The sequence below is a fragment of the Sminthopsis crassicaudata genome, chromosome 3, assembly GCF_048593235.1.
Source record: "Sminthopsis crassicaudata isolate SCR6 chromosome 3, ASM4859323v1, whole genome shotgun sequence".
Lineage (NCBI taxonomy): Eukaryota > Metazoa > Chordata > Mammalia > Dasyuromorphia > Dasyuridae > Sminthopsis > Sminthopsis crassicaudata.
In genome coordinates this window covers 615,746,990-615,769,920 of record NC_133619.1, presented here as the reverse complement: position 1 = coordinate 615,769,920, position 22,931 = coordinate 615,746,990, and the positions used below count along the sequence as shown (strand labels likewise).

The window sequence follows — 22,931 nt, the reverse complement described above, 5'->3', positions numbered from 1 at the left end:
TCTGACCTCCTGTGTTCTAAGGGCCCTCCCAGCTCTGACCTCCCGGGTTCTAAGGGCCCTCCCAGCTCCCTCCTCGGAACCAGAAGGGGCAGCATCAATCTGGTGCTATCCCATCCAAGGCCTTAGTTCACACCATGGGGTTCCAGGGACTCTGCCCACTGTCCTGGAGGAACCAGGGCTGCAATTACCTTCTTGTGGTAGGTGACCTCATACTTCCAGACCCGGCTCTGCTGCCTCAGAGGGATGCTCCAGGACACGCTGAGGGAGGTTGTGGTTCGGCCGTCCAGCTTCACTTTAGGGGGTTCTGTGTGACACGTGAGTGATAAAGGCCTGAGGATGATGGAAGTGGGGGAGGGGGCAGGACAGGCCCTAACCATGAACCCAGATGGTGACAGTCCCATTTGCAGGGCTCTCTATCAGCCCCCAGTAACTCAGGATCCTCCCCCTGCACTTTTCCCGACCTGCCTCTCACCGCAGGCCCCCAGATCTTTGCCCGCCTTCCACTTGGCCGCCCACCCCAGGGTCCGGCTTTCAGTCCCCCTTGCCAGTCCCTGTCTAGGAGCTGCACCCCCCTGGGGTGGAGCACTTACCCGTCTGGTTGATGCTGACGCTGGCTGTCCGGAAGCTCCGGCTGGTCACGAGGCCCGAGACGCCGTTGCGGGCCTCCACAGCGAAGGTGTAGTTAATGTGGGGCTCCAGGTCACTGACGATCAGGCTGTTGCCGGACAGCCCGTGGGGGGGCTGGGAGTAGCGCACAGTGGGCTCGCAGGGCTGGCACTCTCCGGTCTCAGGCCAGCACTGTTCACACGTGACAGTGTAGGTGATGTCCTCCCGCCCCCCAGTGTCCTGGGGGGGCTTCCAACGAAGTTCTACCTTGGCCCCCAAGCCAATCACAGTGAGGTGGTGAGGGGCAGACGGAGGACCTGGGCACAAAGGCAGGACCCTGACTCAGTTCCAGGCGAGAAAGCTGGAGACTCTGGTCCCAGAGAAACCCATCTGGAGTTTTGTCGGGAAGAACTTTGGGTTCTAGCACTGGCCCAATCTCCCGCTCTTAGAACCCAGGATGTCAGGGCTGGGAGGGCCCTAAAATGTCATTAGAACCTCCTTCCCCTCCCATACTTCAGGCTCCCCCCCCTCACCCCAAAGGTACTGGTAACTTACGGGTACAGGGGCTGGATGGAGGGTCTTCTGCTGCTCGGAAAAAGCCCTCTTCACACTCACAGATTGTGGCCCCCTCGGGGGAAGGCAGGGTGTGCAGGGGGCACTGGCTGCAGAAGCTGTCTGAAGCATCGGGCTTAAAGGAGCCAGGAGAACAGGCTGTGGGAGAAAGCCAGTGGGAAGTTTAGAACTCAGAGCCCTCGCTGGAGCTCACAGGCCCTCCAAACCTCCCGTAGCAGCTGTGAGGTCCCAAAGAGTCTCTCTCTACTTTCTGACCCGCCAGTCCTCGCTGCCCTAAGGCAGCGTGGTGAAGAAGACGTTTGGAGAACTCTAACTTGCCTAATGTGACCTTCTGCCTCAGTTTCCTCAACTGTAAAATGGGGTAATAATTGCACCTCCCTGCTAGGATTGAGGTGAGGATGAAATAATAGTAAACATTTCTTAACACAGGGACTGGTATATAGTAAGTGCTACATAAATGCTTAATCCTTCCCTCCCTGTGACCACCTTGTACCAGAATGGGCAGAACCACCCCTAACTGGTTTCCCATCCTCTCCACCCATGATGTCCCCCACAGGATGCTAGAATAACTGATACTCTTTTTGTTTGTTTTTTGAGGCAATTGTGGGTAAATGACTCGCCCAGGGTCACACAGCCAGGACGTGTTAAGTGTCTGAGGTCGGATTTGAACTCGGGTCCTCCTGAATTCAGGGCTGATGCTCTGACCACTGCACCACCCAGCTGTCCCACCCAATATACTCTTTGCTGGCATCTGAGCAGGAGCTCAGGAGTCTTCAGTGACTACAAGATAAAGTTCAAACCCTGTGACCCATCATTCAAGCCCCATGTCTGCCAAGCCTTATCTCACACAGCTTCTGGGAAAGAACCTGCCACCTCCTAAACTGGTCTTCTTCCTGCCCCTCAGCCCCCAGCCCAGAGCATTAGCACTGCCGGGAGCCTTGGGCAGGCACACTCTCCCATGGAGAAGCCGCCAAGAGAGACTGAAGTGCCTTATCAAGGTCACGCAGATGACCGGCGGCCGAGCCAGAACTCAGACATCCCGCTCCAGGTCCCGTGTTTTTTGATCACTCAGCACAGCCCCAGAGAGCTGGAAGCAGCTGGCCGCTCGCCAAGGCCGTCCACCAAGTGCGGCGGGCGTTCTCTTCCCTTCACCCTCTGACCCATGGGCCCCTCCTCCCCCGCCCACCTCAGAAAGAATCAGGCTCCCCGGCTCTGCTCCGAAATGATGGGTGACTAATAACTACTCTAGCCTCAGTTTCCCTCTCTGTAAATGAGTTCCTTCTAACTTTCAGTGCCAGCTTTTGAATCCCGGGGCCGGCCTGCCAGTTTGGGGCACAGCCAGCTGGTTCCCTGTAGAGGAAACAGGGCCAATCACATCCCTAAAGGTTTCCCCGAGGAGCCCGCTTCCCCGGGGCGCTGGGGATTTCCTTTGCAACCAGGGCAAGGAAGTGGTTCCTTCCTCGCCGAAGGTCCTTTCCTGGAATTCGGAGCAGTCCGGTTTTCTGCACCTGTTTTTTTTGTCTCCCATATTATCCCGCTTTACGGCACCGCCTTCCCCCCCATCCAGCTCCTTCCAAACCCAGCATCCTTTAGTCTCAAAGGCAGACAGCTGCCTCCACACACCGTCCAGCTGAACTCCTGCCCTGGCGGGGTTGGGGGGCGCTTCCTCCAGCAAGTCCTTTCCCCTCCCTGGGGTCAGTTTCCTCATCCATAAAGTAGGAAGACAGTTTGCACTAAATGAAGTCTTAGGGAGAACGCTCTCTCAATCCCATAATCCCACAATTCCTCCTGACAAAGCCACTCTCCCCACAGGCAAAACTTGCTCCCTAGAACCAACCCCCTGAGTTCCACTGTTCCCTTAAAACCATGGTGCAATCTGGGTACAACTCGTGTGTCATTGGAGGGCCTCAAATATCCACAAAAACAGACTTGAGACCAAAGTCAAATTGCTGGTTCATGGCAGAGCTAGACCAGAACCAGGATTCAGTGGCTCCTCCCAGATCTCCCTCTCCCCTTCCTTCCTCCCCTGTTCCTTCCCTCCCTCCTCTCTGTCTCTCTCTCCTTCCCCTCTCTCTGTCTCTCTCTACCACCCCTACCTTTGTCTCTCACAAACATACATACTCCTCTGTCTCCCCATTTCTTTATCCCTCTCTCTCCCTCCCTTCTGTTCTTTCTCTTTCCTTCTTTCTTTCCTTTTTACTTTCTTTCTTTCTTTTTTCTCTTCCTTTTCTTTCTCTCCCCTCCTCCTTCCTTCCTTCCTTCCTTCCTCCACTCTCCTTTTAAATACTATCCAGTCCTCCTCATTTACACATGAAGAAACTGAGGTCCAGAGAATAGATGGAAGAGACTAGCCTATAGGTCACTTGGGTAGACAGGAAGAAGCAAGATTTGAACCCAAATTCTCCTACCACAGATCCCACACCTTTCCTGTTACCTCACCAAGCTTCTTTTTATTCCTTCTTTTGATAAACAAATACAAAAGGAAGGCTCTGTGGCTGGAGGCAGAAGCCAGACCCAGTCCCTGCCCTCAAGGACTTTGCAATCTAGTCCATCTAGTCTTAACCGTTTTTTGCGTCATAGATCCTTTCTCAGAACCATGTTGCTAAATGCATAAAATAAAATCCATAGGATTACAAAGGAAACCAGTTATACCAGAGTACAATTGTCAAAATATGAAAAAAAAAAAAAAAAAAAACCAGGTTCACTGAGCCCTAGGTGAGGATCCTGATCTCGTCTAAGGGGGAGATGATGCCCCATAACCCTCCTGTGCAATATAGCTTGGTTGGTAGATGCAATAGAGAAGCTTCTGTGAGAGCTCTGGTGGAGTGGAAAAGGAGGAGTCAGATGAGGAGACTTTAAGGAATACCACAGTTAAATGTTCTAAGGAGACAATGGAGCCCATGGTTTTGATGAAAGGATCATGGCTGTAGGTTGGGTCCTGAAGAATCTTCTCCAGAGGAATGGGCAAGAGTCTGGCATCCTGCCAGAGACAGAGCCCAATCTATAGCATTTCTCTTCTTCTAGCCTGTGTTTGTCTCTTACTGCCCAAGAACAGTCTTGTACTTCAGTCAGAAGTCTTGGAGGGAGACTCCAAGGAAGGAGGTCAAAGGCTAGTGTGTAAGGGAACCCAGTGTCCCAAGGCTAGGGAACCTACATCCAGCTATCTGAGATAAGTTCCTGATTCCTCAGGTCAAGGACAAGGTCAGGAAGAAGTGGCAGGCCTTTGGGGCACGTAAAGGCAGAGTTCTACCCAGACCCCAGCTGTTCCTCCATCTAAATGGTTTTCTCATTGACTGTGGTCCTCTCGACTCCATCTCCTCAAAGGGAAGGATCATCACTGACTTGAGTTGAAAATGGCTCATCATTACCTGCCTCAACCTATGTGAAGAAAGAAAAGAAGAGAAAAAGAGAAAGAGAAAAAGAGAAAGAGAGTGAAAGGAAGGAAGAGAGAAAGAAAAAGAGAGAGAAAGAGAGAGAAAGAGAAAGAAAGAGAGAAAGAAAGAAAGATAAAGGAAGAAAGAAAGAAAGAAAGAAAGAGAAAGGAAGGGAGGAAGGAAGGGAGGAAGGAAGGAAGGAAGGAAGGAAGGAAGGTAGGAAAGGAAGGAAGGAAGGAAGAAAGAAAAAGAGAGGGAGAAAGAAAAAGAAAGGGAGAAAGAAAGGGGGAGAGAAGGAAGGAAGGAAGGAAGGAAGGAAGGAAGGAAGGAAGGAAGGAAGGAAGGAAGGGAAGGAAGGAAGGAAGGAAGGAAGGAAGGAAGGAAGGAAGGAAGGAAGGAAGGAAGGAAGGAAGGAAGGGAAGGAAGGAAGGAAGGAAGGAAAGGAAGGAAGGAAGGAAGGAAAGGAAGGAAGGAAGGAAGGAAGGAAGGAAGGAAGGAAGGAAGGAAGGAAGGAAGGAAGGAAGGAAGGAAGGAAGGAAGGAAGGAAGGAAGGGAAGGAAGGAAGGAAGGAAGGGAAGGAAGGAAGGAAGGGAAGGAAGGAAGGAAGGAAGGAAGGAAGGAAGGAAGGAAGGAAGGAAGGGAAGGAAGGAAGGAAGGAAGGGAAGGAAGGAAGGAAGGAAGGAAGGAAGGAAGGAAGGAAGGAAGGAAGGAAGGAAGGGAAGGAAGGAAGGAAGGAAGGGAAGGAAGGAAGGAAGGAAGGGAAGGAAGGAAGGAAGGAAGGAAGGGAAGGAAGGAAGGAAGGAAGGGAAGGAAGGAAGGAAGGAAGGGAAGGAAGGAAGGTAAGGAAGGGAAGGAAGGAAGGAAGGAAGGGAAGGAAGGAAGGAAGGAAGGAAGGAAGGAAGGAAGGAAGGAAGGAAGGAAGGAAAGAAGGAAGGAAGGAAGGAAGGAAGGAGGGAAAGGAAGGAGGGAGGGAGAAACATAATGCTAAACTTTGGGCTCAGGGGAAATCAAACCATGGGCTGGCTAAGGTCCTGACTTGCAAGACGAAGCCCTGAATGGACAGACGACCACAGATCTAAGTTCAGATAAACTCCCCCTTCCTTTCCCTGCACTCAAGAGCTAAGAAAATGTCCCAGCTCCTGGTGTCCAGCGGCAGGCAGGGTGGAACAGGAGGGGTGATGAGCCTGCAAGAGCACACTTAGGACAGCTGAGCTTCTCGTGGTCTCAGCTTTCCCGACTTCTGGCTCTCTGGTTGGCAAAGAAGGGAAGCAAAGATCCCACAGCAGGCTGGATGGCTTCCTGCTGAAAATATTTGCACAGTTTGAAAAAATACCAGAGTCCGGCTCCAGCGCCCTTCCTCCACAGCCCCGCTCCCTTTTTCCCTTCTCCTTCTCTGCCCTGACCCATGCCCTTTGCAGAAAAGGACAGGGGCTATCAAGAACAAAAAGTGCCCAATTCCCTGACCCCAGAGACCCGAGTCCTTTGGCTTGCAGTGGGCAGAGCGGCTTCCGCTGGGGATGTGCCGCCCGGGATTGAAAAAGGGGCCTCTGCTCCCTGACAATCTGGCTTCTGGTGTCACTCTCTTGGACGCCCCCTCGCCCGGAGAACCCCCTTCACGGGTGAGGAGCGGAAGCTGGCCGAGGTGACACACAGTGTGGAGTCCAACCTTGGAGAGCCCCTCCCCGCTTTGTCACTGTCCTCCAGAACCCTGAGGCCCAGAACCTCCCTCCTGACCCCCCATGTTACCGAGATCTCAAAGTCTCTTGAGCGCCTCCTCGCTGTGCAGCATGGGACGGGTCAGCCAGCGGACGCTGCCGCCCTCCCCAAGCCCTGTTCCACCCCCCATCCCTGCTGCTGCTGCTCGGTCACGGGATCTGACTTGCTGGAACCCCAGTCGGGGCTTTCTTGGAGCAGTTTGCCATTCCTTCTCCAGCTCATTCTTACACAAGAGAAGCCAAGTTAGAAAGGATAAAGCCAGAGTAAGTATCTGAGGCTGGATTTGAACTCGGGTCTTTTTGACTGGTCTGGCATGCTATCCGCTATGGCGCCACCTAGCTGCCCTCCGTGTCTCATACGTTTGGGATCTCTCTAAACTGGACAAACTCTGGACACAGCTCTGGACCTCATCTTTCTTCTTCTTCTTTTTCCCCCCTGAGACAACTGGGTTAAGTGACTTGCCCAGGGTCCCACAGCTAGGACGTGTTAAGTCTCTGAGCCAGATTTGAACTCGGGTCCTCCTGACTTCAGGGCTGGGGCTCTCTCCACTGCGCCCCCTAGCGGCCCCAGGACCTCCCCTTTCTAATGTACTTATGTAATTGTTGTTCCGTCATGTCTGATTCCTTGTGACCCCCAGGACCAATCATCCTGCAGTCAGCATCGCGCGTTCACACTCAAGTGCATCTGGCTGCAGATTGCTAGTGTGAGAGTCGGGAAGGGCCAGGCTAATCCCACTCTGGCACAGATTAGTGATTGTTTCCACCTTTCAGGGTCCCAGCCAGCTCGCAAAAGTGAGGAGCCCCAGAATGCACTGCTCTTGAGATTTATCTTTGGAGGAAGTTTCCATACTGGGAGCTGTCCCGCTCCGAAATCACCCGAGGAGTCCAACCAGTGCCCCCCTTCCCTGTGCGCTCTGTGCTGGTGTCCTATAACCGTACACGGGGAGCCCCGTCCGACCGGGGACTTACGGAAAGGAAAGGAACGAGTATTTATTAAGCACCTCGTGCGTACCAGGCACTATGCTAAGCATCTTACAGTTATCTCGCTCGATCCCCACAACAATGCTGAGAGTCAGGGCTCGTTACTCTCCTCTTCTTACAAGCGAGCACACTGAGGCAGAGGGGGGCCAAGGGATTGCCCAGGGTTAAGGATCTGAGACCAGATCTGAGCCCAAATGCTCTTAATTGTCCTGCTCTAACCACTGTACCTTTGCACATTGAGGATTTTATTGTGCTTGATTTTCTCTATTTGTTACAAGGTGGAGGAAAGTCTGTATCTTCCTTTAGCACTGAACATAAGGTTCCATATACAAGTAAGTGCTTGTTGTTGAATGAATGAAGGAATGAATGAGTGAATGAATGGACAAATGAATGAATGAATGAATGGATGGATGGACAGGAACTCTGGATCTGGAAGCAGATGGCCCAGATTCGAGTGCTGATCCTGCTTTCTGTCCTTGTGAGTTTAGACAAAGTACCTTCCCTTATGGGGCTTTCATTTGGATTTCTACGAGGCTTTCCAGTTCTAGCATCTTATGTTAGAGTTAGAACGAATTAAACTGGCCCTTCGAGGCCCCGGAAGGGAGGCTCTGACCTTGGATGCTGGGATGGATTCTCAGCCTTCCCAGAAGCTTCGGTGACGGCCCCTCACGCCTGGAGCTGGAGAAGTGTTTTTAGCACATTGACAAAGATGGCAGCCTTGGGCCAGGCTGGGAAGGAAAAGTAGGGCACAGCTGCACCTGGCCTTGCACCCTAGTTTTTCCAGTTTGTCAGATGCCCGCCTCCAAGGTGGCACCGCTGGGTGACTCAGGGGCAGCCACCCTCCCGACTGATGCAAGGCTCTGGGACCCCTCCCATCCGGAGCCACCTCCCAGCCCAGTGGTGGGGTGGTTAAGGTCACAGGGTCAAAGGTTAAAGTGGCAGTTCGCCTCCCAATACCTTCCCCCGGGGAAGCGCTGGACTGTCAGATGAGGTCGGCTTGCCCTGCCGGGCCTGGCTCCCGGCCTAGGAAGAGGGACGCCAGGGATCGGACTTTGTCCCGCCCATGGACGGGCAACAGGCTAATGACCGTAGAGCCACTGCCTTGACAAATAAGGGGCAGACCGATTACTGGAGCTGTGCCATGCTGAAGACCTCCCCCTGCTCTGGAGTATTTGGGGGGGCTGGTAAGGGGTTCCTACCACAGAGCAGGAGTTTAAACTCGTGGCCTTCCCGGCAGGACCCCAGGACAAGAGCCCCTTCAACGCACCTGGGAACTCTCTCCCTGCATTCTTTGACCAGGCCTGGTGAGATAAGGAGGCCGCCCTTCATCTCCGCCCCCGCCTTTATTTTGCTTTTCCTGCCTGGTTTTATCTCCTATTTGCTTTCTCTCCTCTCCTTCCTTCCGCTGGACCCTGAGGACTCACTTATCTCGGAATCACTAAGGGAGCGGTGAACCTGCACGGACCCCGCTGGCCTACAGCACGTGCTCCCTGGACTTCCAGGCTGGCCGAACTCCGTCACCGCGGGGCGAAGCCCCGGAACCCGGGGGCCGCGGAGGAGCTCTGGGCGCCGGGAGACCCGGAGGGGACAAACACTCCCCAAAGCTTCTCCAAGGAACCCCAACTTCACAAAATCAGATGGCATATTTAGAGCTGGCAAGGGGGGGTAAGGGCTGAGGAGCTTCCAGGACCCTAAAAAGGTCTGGTTATGTCTGGTGAACATCCCCCTCAGCGCGGGGAAGGTCGGGAAACAGCTGCTGACTCCAAGTGGAGACATCTCCTAAGGGCTTCTCTACACAAGGCCGTGACCTAAGAGCTCTTCTGGGGGTGGGGGGGGAGAGTGGGGGGGGCAGTAGTAAGTTCTGAGACTGGATGTGAATTCAGGTCTTCTTCCAGTATTTTACCCACTCTGCCACCAGCTGCCCCAGCTAAGAACTCCAGGCGCTAAATTGGCTGCTCAAAATCAAGAGCTCAAAAGTAGCCCAGGGCCCTGACTCCCAGAGAGCACAAGATTTGGATATGCCCTGACCAAAGATAAAAACAATGACTTTTTGAATGGGCTGTGCTGGACTGACCTAGAACAAATAAATCCCTTCACTTTGTCAGGGTTCTGGTCCCTCAATTGTGAAATGTGAGGTTGTTAGGTGAAATGATTTCCAAGTTTCTTCCCAGCTCTGACCTCCCGGGTTCTAAGGGCTCTCCCGGCTCTGACCTCCTGGGTTCTAAGGGCCCTCCCAGCTCTGACATCCTGGGTTCTAAGGGCCCTCCCAGCTCTGACCTCCCGGGTTCTAAGGGTCCTCCCAGCTCTGGCATCCTGGGTTCTAAGGGTCCTCCCAGCTCTGACCTCCCGGGTTCTAAGGGTCCTCCCAGCTCTGACCTCCCGGGTTCTAAGGGCCCTGCCAGCTCTGACCTCCCGGGTTCTAAGGGCTCTCCCGGCTCTGACCTCCCGGGTTCTAAGGGCCCTCCCAGCTCTGACCTCCCGGGTTCTAAGGGCCCTCCCAGCTCTGACATCCCGGGTTCTAAGGGCCCTCCCAGCTCTGACATCCCGGGTTCTAAGGGCCCTCCCAGCTCTGACAATCTACAATTCTACAAAAACAACAATGTCCGTCTCCCAGCCGAGACTGGTGAGGTTTAACTGAGACGTCCACTTGCGTACTCTCCTCAGCCAGACACGAGAGGCTCCGATGTCCCCCGCGGGGGAAGCTGAGGCCCTGTGACTCCGGCACCTTGAGGAACCTTTGCGAGCCCCAGCCCCGGTCCCCTCTCCCATTAGGCCCGAGTACAGTCCGACAGCTGCCGGGCTCTGCCCTCCGAGGAAGGTGCCCGCCTGCCACCTGTTCACCTGCTCCCACCGCCCATTGTGGCGCCATCGCGGCCCTCGGCCGGCCAGGCCCTGCTGATGCCAGCACAGGAAGCAGAGACAGACAGAGCAGCCCCCGGGGAGACATAAAGAGAGCAGGTAGAGTTTCTCCGGTATCTCCCTCATTCCAGCCCCCCATCCATCAAACAAAGCCGCGGGATAGAAGAGCGGGGGGGGGGGGGGGGGCACGAGGGGGTAGCTTGTCATTCCTGACATAGTTGGGAGTTCTCGGGGAGCCCGCCGCCCACAGCCCCACAGAGTACCCGGGGAGGGGCGCAGACCCTGCTCCCTGCCATCCCTCCCAATTAACCCTCTCCGGAGCCTCCCCCAGGCGTCCAAGAGCCCTAGCTGTCTTGCTCTCAAGGTATGGTCCCTAAGGAGAAGAAGCTTCTCCTACAGGTGTGGATGGAGTCAGTGAACAAGGGCAGGCCCGCCCCTCCCCGCCCACTGAGCCCAGGATCCGGAAATGGAAATCTAGTCAATCTGAAATTTTATACATAAGGAAACTGAGGCACAAAGAGAACACAGAGATAAGATCCTGGTCTCTCTACCACACTGAGCTCCTTCAATTTAGATTTAGATAGGGAAGCTCTGCCATTCTACAGATGAGGAAACTGAGGGCTTAGCCCAAGGCTTGGGAGTAAGCGCCTTCCTCACCTAAGGGAGGACCCAGACTAGGGGAAGGGATCGGGGCGGGGAGGGGGAGGCAAAGAGGGGAAGGGAACTGGCAGCAAAGTAAACTATAGCTGGACAGGAAAGGAAAGAGGGCTGGCCCCCATTCACAGCTTCCTCTGCTACTTCCTCAAGGAGGGAGGGAGTTTTCCCTGGCCACGGCCAGCCCCTCAGCCCGTCAGCTCGGCGTTCCCAGCCTCATTTCCCTCCGCAGCCCCCTCTCCCCAGCGCGCCTCCCCCACCGAGCCCGACTTTCCAGGATCTGCCCTCGTGGCCTGGCTGCAGGGCCCGGGCCCTTCTGGAAGGGACAAAGCTTCCGGGGGAGCCTCGGGACTGGAAATAACCCAGGGGTGGGAGCCAGGAAACACCTGGGTCCAGTCTTGGCTCTGCCCCTTTACCTGTGTGACCTCCAGCCAAGCACTTCCCCTGTGGCCCTTAGCCTCCTTCTCAGGCAACTGAAGTGTAATCCCCGGGGCGCTTGGGGCCAGAGAGGAGGGAGGCAGGAGGCGTGACCGGGCCGGAGGGCCCTCCAAGGTGACTGCTGGCACAGAGGGCGCCCGTGGGCCTTCCCGATCCCCCCAGGGTCTGCCCCCAACACACTCACTCACACACACACTCACATACACACACACACACACTCACCCACTCTCTCACACACACACTCATTCACACACACTCACATACACACACACACACACTCACCCACTCTCTCACACACTCACTCTCACACACTCACTCTTACACAGCATGAAAGCACATTCCGAAACCACTCCAGCATCCTTGACCTTCTGTATCCCTTTCTCCAGAGGACCAAGGGAGGGAGAGAGAGGGGGAGCCTTTCCCAGCTGAGCCCTGAACCCCAGCAACCCTTCCCGAGGACCCCAGTGCTTATCTCAGCGCCTGAATCACCAGCCTGTGGAAAGTTCCCCCCCACCCCCACCCCTCACATTCCTCTCCGAGGATGTCATGTGGGGAGCGGCCAGCTTGCCTGGCCCCACTCCCCACCGCCGCCTTCCCTCCCTCCCATCCTCGGCTGCCATTGTCTCAGGCTAGAGGTCGTCCACAGGCTGGCCACTCTGGGGAGGGGATTATGTGTGTGTGTTACTAGGGAGGAAGGGACCCTGCTCCGATTGGAGCAGCTGCTAACAAGGTGCTGGCCAGCTAAAGGAACAGGGAGCAATGTCAGAGGCAGGACCACGTTAATGAATGAGCCTGGGTCAGACCACAAAGTGTAAGAGCTGGGAGGGCCCTTAGAACCTGGGATGTCAGAGCTGGAAGGGTCCTTAGAACCCAGGAGGTCAGAGCTGGGAGGGCCCTTAGAACCCAGGAGGTCAGAGCTGGGAGGGCCCTTAGAACCCAGGAGGTCAGAGCTGGGAGGGCCCTTAGAACCCAGGAGGTCAGAGCTGGGGGGGCCTTAGAACCCAGGAGGTCAGAGCTGGGAGGGCCCTTAGAACCCAGGAGGTCAGAGCTGGGAGGGCCCTTAGAACCCAGGAAGTCAGAGCTGGGAGGGCCCTTAGAACCCAGGAGGTCAGAGCTGGGGGGGCCTTAGAACCCAGGAGGTCAGAGCTGGGAGGGCTCTTAGAACCTGGGATATCAGAGCTGGGAGGGTCCTTAGAACCCAGGAGGTCAGAGCTGGGAGGGCCCTTAGAACCCAGGAAGTCAGAGCTGGGAGGGCCCTTAGAACCCGGGAGGTCAGAGCTGGGAGGGCCCTTAGAACAAAGAGAATCAGAGACAGTGAATGCCAGATTTGGCAAAGGATCCTAAATCACAGAACCTTAGAACTTGGAATACTAGAACAGGGAGAGAGAGACTTCTAGAGATCAGACAATCACAGAAGTCAGGCAGCTGGGTGGTGCAGTGGAGAACTAGGACTAGAGTCCGAATGGAGCCGAGTTCAAATCCAGCCCCAGACACTTACTAGCTATGTGACTCTGAGAAAGTCCCTTAATCTCTGTTTACCTTCATCTACCAGGGGAGGAAATAGCAAACCATTCTAGTATCTTTGCCAAGAAAACCGCAAGGGCAGCACTGGCTGGGCGCCACGGGTCAGGAAGAGCTGGACAGGGCTGAACAAACAAGCAGGCCTTGAGCTCATCCAGTCCCTGAGAGAGCACTGGCCATGCTGCGGTCACATAACTAACAGTTATTAAGTGCCCGCTATTTGCCACGTAAGGAGAATGTGGGGAGTGCGGAGGGCTCTTGGCCACTCTTCAATCTTTTGCTGTTTTGCAGGGGAATCAGGGCAAACATGAGCCAGGAGTCAGCAGGACCTTTGGTCTCAGCTCCCTCACCTACTGGCCACGTGGGCAAGTCACTCCCCTCAATGGGTCTCAGTTTTCTTATCTGTAAAACGGAAAGAACAATCTCCTCTGTGCTTTCAGGCATAGTTTCCCAATATCACAAGGCATTTTTTAAAACTGAAGGATTACCAACCCCCAAGAAAAGGCTGTCATTACGTAAAGCATCTGGGCAGGGGCACAGAGCGGGGCAGAGGGGCTGGCACTCACCCTGGCAGGATTCTTCCACCTTCTCATAGCCCGCCTCGCACATGCACTGCCCAATGGGCACCAGCCACTCCCCATCGACATTACAGTGCATCGTGGGCTCCTCGCCACCTGGCGCCACTGACGCGTGCTCCACACAGGTGCCCCCGACCTTAGCAAGGTTGGCCGAATCAGAGCCGGCAATGGTCTCCGGGAAGCGGGCCAGGTTCTGCAGCATCTCGGGGCATTTCTTGTAGTAGATGCGCACGGAGAGGAGGGCCACACAGGCCCCGATGTCCTGGAAGGCCAGGTAGAAGCCCTTCTGCGTCAGGGGCCCCACTGAGCGCTCCTCCACATTGAGCTTCACGTTGCGGGTCTCAAAGTCGCTGCTGACTGTGATTTCGTCGGGGGCGATGGTGTCGATCTTCTTGAACTGGCGCTTCTGGAAGTTGGTGCCATAATCCACGTCGGACTCGGCGTAGTACAGGTTGAAGGTCTCCTTGCAGGAGCTGGCCCCCCCTGGGAAGCTGTTACAGTCTCGCACGGTGAACTTGAGCTCAATGAAGACCTTTTCGGCTTCGCTGCGGTATATCCAGTTGGTGCGCAGCCAGTTGTCCTGGTCTCCCGACACTACATTGCATACAGAATACATGTAGATGGGCTGGTCGTCCATAATATTCTGCATCAGGTCCCACTGTAAGAGTCAGAAAAGGGAAAATGTCAGAGCTGGGAGGGCCCTTAGAACCCGGGAGGTCAGAGCTGGGAGGGCCCTTAGAACCCGGGATGTCAGAGCTGGGAGGGCCCTTAGAACCCAGGAGGTCAGAGCTGGGAGGGCCCTTAGAACCCAGGAGATCAGAGTGGAGAGGGCCCTTAGAACCCAGGAGGTCAGAGCTGGGAGGGCCCTTAGAACCCAGGATATCAGAGCTGGGAGGGCCCTTAGAACCCAGAAGGTCAGAGCTGGGAGGGCCCTTAGAACCCAGGATATCAGAGCTGGGAGGGCCCTTAGAACCCAGGATATCAGAGCTGGGAGGGCCCTTAGAACCCAGAAGGTCAGAGCTGGGAGGGCCCTTAGAACCCAGGATATCAGAGCTGGGAGGGCCCTTAGAACCCAGAAGGTCAGAGCTGGGAGGGCCCTTAGAACCCAGGAGGTCAGAGCTGGGAGGGCCCTTAGAACCCAGGATATCAGAGCTGGGAGGGCCCTTAGAACCCAGAAGGTCAGAGCTGGGAGGGCCCTTAGAACCCAGGATATCAGAGCTGGGAGGGCCCTTAGAACCCAGGATATCAGAGCTGGGAGGGTCCTTAGAACCCAGGAGGTCAGAGCCGGGAGGGCCCTTAGAACCTAGGATATCAGAGCTGGGAGGGCCCTTAGAACCCAGGATATCAGAGCTGGGAGGGCCCTTAGAACCCAGGATATCAGAGCTGGGAGGGCCCTTAGAACCCAGGAGGTCAGAGCTGGGAGGGCCCTTAGAACCCAGGAGGTCAGAGCTGGGAGGGCCCTTAGAACATGGAATATCACAGTTGGGAGGGCCCTTAGAAGTCAGGCTGTCAGAACTGCCATTGTTATCCCCATTTTATTGATGAGGAAAAGAAACAACTGTCCTGGAGTTCTAAGTAGCTCCACCCTTTTACTCCTAAAACTGCTCTGCCCACCCTCTCCTAGACCACCTTAATGGTGTACAGAGAATCCTTCAAAAGATTTCCCTTCTTATGGAAGCTCCAATGTTGACTCCAGGGGATTGTAGGGATCCCAGAGCTAACCTCGTCTGGGACTCAGTTTCCCCATCTGTAAAAATGACATCTGAATTAGGTGAGCTCAGAGCCCCTTTCTGGATCTATCAATATAACCGGGAAGGACCACAAGTCTCAGCACTCAGGGAGACAGCCCAAGCCTCTGGGAAATTTTTTGGCCCAACCTTGGTGTTTTACAAGTGAAAAGACAGCAGAACCAAAAAAAGGGGGATTTTCCCCCTCTAACTCACTTATACAGTGAATTAATCATCAACATGATACTAGAACCTAGTGATCCTAACTCCTAAGCCAGAGCTGAAGGAATAGATTTAAGAGGTGGAGGGAAAAATGGATGGGAATGACCATTTATTTAGCATGTGATCCCTTTACAAATATTATCAAATTATCTCATTTCATCCATACTACAATACTGGGATCAATACACTACAATATTGCTATACTATACTGGGAGGAAGGTAGTGTTATTAAGGATAATAACTTATTATCCTTACTTTACAGTTGGGGAAACTGAGGCAGAAAGTGGCCATGTGTCTTGCCTGGGATCATATAGCTAGTGTCTATCCACTTCATTCCCTTGTTGCCTTCTTTGAAATTAGAAGAGATATCGAATCCAGCCTGCAGGGGAAGGGAGTGAGGATGGGCTGGGGAATGGGCCACGATCTGGAGGGATGGACACCGATCCAAGCTTTCTGTGCCCAAAGGTCCAGGAAAGCAGCCTGGAATGAGGCTCAGAGAGGAGGAAGTAGCTTTCCTCTGGCAAACAGGGAGGGCGATTGGGGCTGCAGTGGGGTGTCTCCCACTCCCCACTGAAAGGGAAATGTTTAACTCCTGCCTTTCCCTGGGGAAGCGTTCTCAAAAGGCTGGTGGGAGGAGGGTCAGAGACCTCAAAGAGAATGGGCAGGCTCTAGAACATCATGGAAATGTCCATCCTTAAGGCAGCCCCAAAGAAAAGATTTAGCGCTAGGAGAGACTTTTAGAGTCATCTGGCCCTTGGGGAAACTGAGGCCCAAAGATGGGAACTGTCTAGATCAAGGTCACATGTGGGAAACGGCTAACTTAAGTTAGAGGTAGCAAAGTGAGAATCTGACCCCGGATCCAGAACTCTCCCCACCACACCCTGCTCCAGTTTCCCATTCAAGCGCTAGGTCAAAGGGTATGATCCCAGCCTTCACCCCTAGACCCCCCACTCTCCCTTCCCCTCCAGGCCCGGAAACTTACCCCTTTGTTGTAAGGGTGCGTCAGCCAGCCCAATTCGCCTTTAGCCGCAGCAAAATCCAACAGTACCACTGCGGGAGAGAGAAGATGAGAAGCAGAGTGAGCTCCAGGACTCCCTCTGAACCCGGCCCTCCGCCACCTGCCACCTTCCCCACCCCTGCTCCGGAGCCCTAACACCTCCTAATGGATCCAGCTATTTCATTAATATCCCTGGAACGTCTCCCATTATAAAAGCTCGCAGGAACCGTTACCAGAGCTCACAGGGGCCACGGATCCCTGTGGTGCTGTGGGAAAGCCCCTATGGACAACTTTTTAAATGCACAAAATAAAATACCCACGATTACCCCAGAAAATATGCCCACACAGTAAAACTGAAACAAAGATGTCATTTTTGCCCATCCAAGTTCACAAGCTCTATCCCCAGACCCAGGTTAAGAACTCTTGAACTAGAGAAAACAAAGGAGCTTGGGTCATAGATTCTCAGGGGCTGTCTAGAACAGCCATCTCATTTTACATTTAAGGAAACTGAGGCTAAGAGCTGGGATGCTTGGCCAGCAGTCTCAGGGTCAACAAGCTTTAGGGTCCGGTTTCATGGACCTCTCCCAGGGGGCTGGGATGTGGGTGGGGAAGAAGTGGCAGGGTGGGAGTCGAGCCTCCTAGAGAAGGAAAGAAGGGGGCTTTGGAAGCACAAAGCCTCCCCTTCCCCCAACAGCCAACCTGAAGTCAAATCCAGACCCAGCAAGAGTAGGAAGAGCGGCCCAGCGGGAGAGCGGCAGCTGGATGGAGTGGGGGGCGGGGGGAGGGGGCATGTTAAGTGATACCACAGACCTCCCCAGCAGGAGTCCCCAAAGTGGGCCCCTCAACCCAGTCACAAACGCACGGACGGGAGGACTCTGGATGGGCCGGGCCGGCCCCGATGGCCGGGACCCCCACCTGAAGCACGGGCACACTCCCAGCACCCCCAGGGAGCCGGATGTGCCCTCCCGGCTTGGAATACATTCCTGGGCTGTCAAACCGAGCACAGGAGCCCCTCGGGCTGGGGGCACGAAGCCTGGGGCACCCAGGAGGAGAAAGCTCTTAACAGGTGGGAACAATTCCAGGGCTCAGTAGGGCTGTGGCTGGGGGTGGGGTGCAAGAAGGAGGGAGCCTTGCAAACTGATCCTCTCACCGCAGAGAAACCACAAAGGCCCAGAGCAGGAGAGATCAAGCCAAAAGCACGGATGTCCCCCCACCCCACCCCATTACTTCCCTCCCCCTCCGGGGAAGAGACAGCCCCCCCCGGCACAGCTGGCTGGGGCCCCTTCAGCTCACCAGGTCGGGGGAGGCCTTAAACAGCCCCCTTCCCAACTCTGTCTCCCCCTGACTCGTGCTGACCCTTACCATCAATACCTGACTGATTAGAAGGGACCAGGGCTCCGAGAACAAGCAGGGAGGGAGGTGAAACCCTTGTCCCATCACTCCTCTGCTCACCCATGGTCACAGGCTCCCTACTCCTCTGCCTGGCTTTCCAGGCCCTCCACAATCCGTCACCAAGCCCCTTCCAGCTTTATCTTCTGTCCTTCCCCTTCAAGCACTTCACACTCTGGAGAATTGGGCTTCTCAGCCTGTCCTCTCCACAAAATACCCGGGGTCTCTTTGCCTCAGTTTCTCTGCCAGCCCTACACCTCACACCCAGATATTCTCCCTCCACTTATCACTTGTTGAATCCCCCACCAACTGACTCACAGCCTGCCCCCTCCTCCAGGAAGCCTCTCCTGATCCTTGGCTGGCAAGCCCCTTCCCCTAAAGAAGTCATACAGCTCACTCATGGCTTCCTCTCTGATTTGGCCTCCTGGGCTGGGTGCACCACAAACAGCAAGACCAAGAGACCTCATCTCATTTCACTTTGAGATTTCCCCCCACAGACAGCTGGGTGGATCACTGGATAGAGCGCTGGGCCTGGAGGCAGAGTTCAAATCCAGCCTCACTTACCAGCAGTGTGAAATGGCTCAGGATCTGATGGTGAGACCCCGAACAAATCCCTTTACTTGTCACTGCCTCAGACAACTGTTTGAGACTTCAAGGGAAGAAGGGAGGTGAGGAAATAAGAAAAGAAGGGAGGGAGGGAAGGAGGGAAGAGAGGAAGAAATGGAGAGGCAAGGAGTGAGCAAGGAGGAGGGAGGAAAGAAAGGAGGAAGGGAGGGAGAGAGGGAGGAAAGGAAAGAAGGAAGGGAGAGGAAAGGGAGGAAAAAAGGGAAGAGGGGAGGGAGGGAGAAAGGGAGAAGAAAGGAGGAAGAGGAGAGAGAGAAGAAAGGAAGGAAAGGAGGGAGGGAGAGGAAAGGAAGGAAAAAAGGGAAGAGGGGAGGGAGGAAGTCATTAAGTTATTAAGTGCCTACTATGTGGCTGGCACTGTACCAAGAGAAGGAAGCTTGCCAGAGAAGGGGCATAAGAAAGGAGGGAGTAAAGACTCTTACTATGTGTAAGTCACCAGTAAAGTAAATCTCTCCATGGGAGTTCCCAATACTAATCAATAACAAGCCCATCTTTAAAAAACAAAACCAAAAACATTTTCCTAGTGCTGGATGGCACACTAGGTAAGTATACAGTGTACACAGTAGATGTTCAATGCATGTTTATTGAATGGAATAAGACTGAATTGTCTATGGGTGACCCAGGCTGCCCGGGGAAGTGACTAAGCCCTGGGGATATGATGATACAAAGATGGGTGAGGGTGGGGTGGGGTGGGGTTGGGGAGGACTGGGGGAAGGGAGAGTCTAAAGGCTATGACTGGGGGTGAGGGGTTGGGGAGGGAGAGGTTAGCTCTGCTCCGGAAGGAAGCAATGGCTGAGAGCAGGGCAGAGGCCTCAAGGGTCACCCAGGAGGCCTCGGACTAGCCAAGCCTGACCATCTCTCCCAGAGCTCTCTTGGCTCTCTGCCTGACCAGATGCCACACCCACACTCCCAGGACCTAGGTCACCCCTTCCCCCACACCTATCAACCAGTAAAGCCCCAAGAAGTTTCAGCTCCAGGGGCCCCATCTGAAGACAAGGAGTTTGGGTGGGAGGGAAGGGTGGCAGGGAGGGAAGAGGGAGGGAGAGGAGGTGATTTCCATCCCTAAAGGAAGCAAACCTTTGGGATTAAATGGGGAGGTGTGGAGAGCTGCTCTGAAAGCATCCAAGTTGGCCCCACTCAGTAAGCCAGGGGAGGGCCATGATCAAGGGCTTCACTTCCCTGGGGGCTTAGGGAACAGAGAAGGTCCAGGTGCAGAGGGGGTAGGACCCTCCCAGCCCTTAGGCTGAGGGGGCCTAGGCTGGGAAAGAAAACCCATCATAACTGACACAGCCAAGCTTACGGTTTACAAAGTGTTCTCCAAATCTCATCCCATTTAATCCTCCACATCCTCAGGTGAGTAAGGTGGTATTACTCCCAATTTTACAGATGTGGAAACAAAGGCAAAGCAGGGCCTCCGAGATATTAGAACCCGTTTTAAAGATGAGACCCACTGACCAAGCTCATCCAGCTAGTGAGCAGGAGACATTGCATTTGGAGCCCAGAGCTTTGATTTCAAAGCAGAGGAGCTCTTTCCCTCATGGAACAAGGCTCTCGGCAAAGGAAAGGCCTTGTGGGCAAGAGACAGTGAAATCGAGAAGCGATGGATCAATAAGCATTTAATAACAGCTAACACTGCTTTGTGACGGCCGCAAAGCGTTCTCTCTGTTATCTCACAAACAATCCTGAGAAGTGGGGGCTAGTTTTACAGGGAGAAAATTGAGGCTGCCGGAGATTGGGGGATTGGCTCAGTCACAGACCTGAATGAAAGCCCCTGATTTAGGATTTGAACTCAGGACTTCCTAACTCCAGGTAGAAGCTCTAAGTCCTGAGCCACTTAGCACCTCCCACGTGCCACATCCCGCTAAGTAAAAGGGAGACAAAGAAAAGGGGGGTTCAGCTCTGTTATTAGGAAGTAGCTGTATGACCGATCCGCAGTGAATCATTCTCTCTCAATGTCCCTCAGTTTCCTTTTTTGTAAAAGATGGCTATCTAAGGGCTCCTCAGGGCTCCGAATCCTTTAATTATGTCATCTCGGCTGGGACTGGGAAGACACTTTCCCCTGGCCACTTTAGCAACAGTCCCAGAGTCCTGATGAGGGGGACGGCGCAGGGGAAGGGTATCCTGGCTCCTCTTGGCACAGTGGCCAGCCAGAGGAAGGATACGGGCTGCTTAGTTCTGAGAGAGGAAATCCGACGTTGCTCAGGCCCCGGGTCAGAGGCTGCAATGTCCGGCCTGCCAGCAGAGGGAGAGAGATAGGGAGGTGGGGGAGTGTTCAGGGGGAGGGAGGGCCCCACAGGGGAGGATGGTGCGGATTTGCACAGACATGCTCAGGCCTGGAAAATCACAGACCACCCCCCTCCCTCGGAAAGAGAATGTTCTGGCCCAAGAGGAAGGAATCCAGCATTTCTACCCCCCTCCCCTAGAGAGATGAAATTGGAAAAAAAAGGAGGGGGGGAATCTCCCCCTGCAAACTACCCCCCCATCTTCTGGCTGGAAGTTAGAACCGGACTGGTGTTTCCGATCCCTCCTCATCCCATGGAGTGGGTAGGGGAAGAGCGTTCCAAAGGCTAAGTGTTGCCAGGGACCCAGAGGACAAAGTTAATGAGCTGGTGGAGGGGAAAGAACACTGGCTCTAGCAATCAGAGAAGTTAAAATTTCTCATCCGGCTGTTTGCTGCGTGTGTGATCTTAGGTAAGTCATTTCTCTGAACGTCAGTTTACTCCATTGTAAAATGGAGGAAGAAAACTCAGACTGGATGAGTTCTAAAGCCCCTTCCAGGACTAAATCTTGAAAGAGAAAGTTCTGGGGTTAACCACGTCCCCTCAAAGAGGGAAACCATTTAGCCTCTAGAAACCAGCTTCTCTCCTGAGAACAACCCCCCCCATCCTAGGCCAGCTGCCAGAGCTCTCAGGGCCCCAATTTAAATGGTATCTCCTCAAACAACCTGGGGGGAGGGGGGCTCTTCCGTTTGCTGGAAATTCCCTGGAACTAGGAAAAGCCTTAAAAGTCCCGCCTCGGCCTATCCCTCCACAGAGCTTAGAGGAAGGCTTGGTGACCTGTTTTTCACAGGCTCATCCCAGATGCCTGTTCTAAGGAAAGGAGTTCCTTTGGGAGTGAGGACTCCCAGGAACGGGCCTGACAAATAAGAGCTGGCATCTTCCAGGCCATTCCTTGTAGTTTCACAGAGGAAGAAAGAGCTAGGATTTGAACCCAGGTCCTTCAGTGCTTTTGCTCTCTCTTTTTAAAAGATTTCTTTTTTTATTCCATGCATTTGGAATGTTAATAAGAAGATCATGGATTGTAGTCTCTCCTAGGTCTGCCATGTGCTTTCTCTTAGACTTTGCTCTCCCTAAATTTCAGTTTCCCCATCTGTAAAATGGGTCACCTCTCTCTGAGATTGCCTTCATTTTACCAGAAGGGGACTTGAATACCAGAGAGGAGCCGGGCAAGAGACAATCTATCAATCATCGAACTCTCATTAATAAAGGAGTTTGCTAACAGAAACGGAGAAAAGGGGGACCCGGATGCTAGGTTATGGTTTTAATGGAATCCTCATCAGGGAAGGGGAAACCGAGGTCCCAAGCCCATAGAAGAAAAGACTGGGTGCTGAAATTTGGAAATCTGCTGATTTCTGCAGGTGAGAAGATGTGGAAGACTGTTCCCCAAGGGGCTTTCCAGGCAGAAACTGAGTGACAAGCCAGAACCCCTTCTTCAGGCCAGTTCATCATTATGTGAATCCCAACCAGCCTTGGATACTGAAGATGAGAAAAACACCATGCCCACCCCTGCCCATTCCCCAGCCTACCATCTAAAGTCTGAAATCTGGAACGTGGTGGAGTTCAGCCATGAGATCAAGGGAAGCTCTGGTTGAATCATCAGTTCATCCTGAAATACCTTTCTCTCCCAGCCCCCCACCAAGTTGGGTCAGCAGGAAGGGGGGGGGGGAGACCAGGGAGATTTTCCAGCTGTCTTTCCTCTCCAACCACAGACTATGGGGAAGGGCCTACTTGAATCAACTTAGTCACAGGGAGGGGAAGAATGGAGGGGGGGGAATGACTAGGTGGTTCAAACTCTGCCCACCCATTTTTGGGGAAGCCCCCAATTCATTCACACATGCCTTTCCCAAGAAACTCCAAAGAACTCCTAGAAATCCCAAGGAATTCCAGGGATGGAAGAAGGGAAATCCCTCCATAAGGCCAAAGACACTTTTCTTTCAGAAAGATCTTTTCCCTTCAACTGGAGATTTTAAAACCTCAGTCCCACTAAGAGGAAGATGGAAGTCAGTCAATCAGTCAGTCAGCAAACATTTATAAGCACTTGCTATGCTATCCTGGATGGAAATGAAAGCAGAGGGGAGATGGGACTCTCCTCCGTCACCTTCCAGAAGCTGTGAGCTCCACCTTTTCTCAGCCTTAGGATAAGCTCTCCCACCGCTTATCTATTTTTTGCACTTTATCTGCCTCCCTCTCACTTAGCACGTAGTATACACTTAGTAATGCTTATTGACCGATTTTCTGGAACCCTAACCCTCCCTCTCCTCCCTTGTCCCTCGTTCAATTGCCAGGGGGAAAAACAAGTCCTCTCTCAACCTCTCAGTCATTCATTGTGGGTGGAAACGGAGCTCGAGTGGGAAGGGGTGGCTCCCCCAGTTGGAGGCAGGAGAAAGGGAAAAG

The 22,931-nt window shown here is 53.9% G+C and overlaps 1 protein-coding gene across 1 annotated transcript in view; it reads right to left on the bottom strand.

Moving 5' to 3' along the window:
- The window catches only part of EPHA2 (EPH receptor A2), a 41,251-nt gene that overhangs the window by 16,877 nt on the left and 1,443 nt on the right, over nucleotides 1-22,931 (bottom strand). Inside the window, exons 2-6 of the mRNA XM_074306160.1 lie at nucleotides 16,231-16,298; nucleotides 13,288-13,957; nucleotides 1,162-1,317; nucleotides 591-923; nucleotides 189-304 (exon numbers count right to left, since the gene is read on the bottom strand). Of these exons, the coding sequence (XP_074162261.1) occupies nucleotides 189-304; nucleotides 591-923; nucleotides 1,162-1,317; nucleotides 13,288-13,957; nucleotides 16,231-16,298 (1,343 nt within the window). The remainder of the gene's footprint in view (nucleotides 1-188; nucleotides 305-590; nucleotides 924-1,161; nucleotides 1,318-13,287; nucleotides 13,958-16,230; nucleotides 16,299-22,931) is intronic.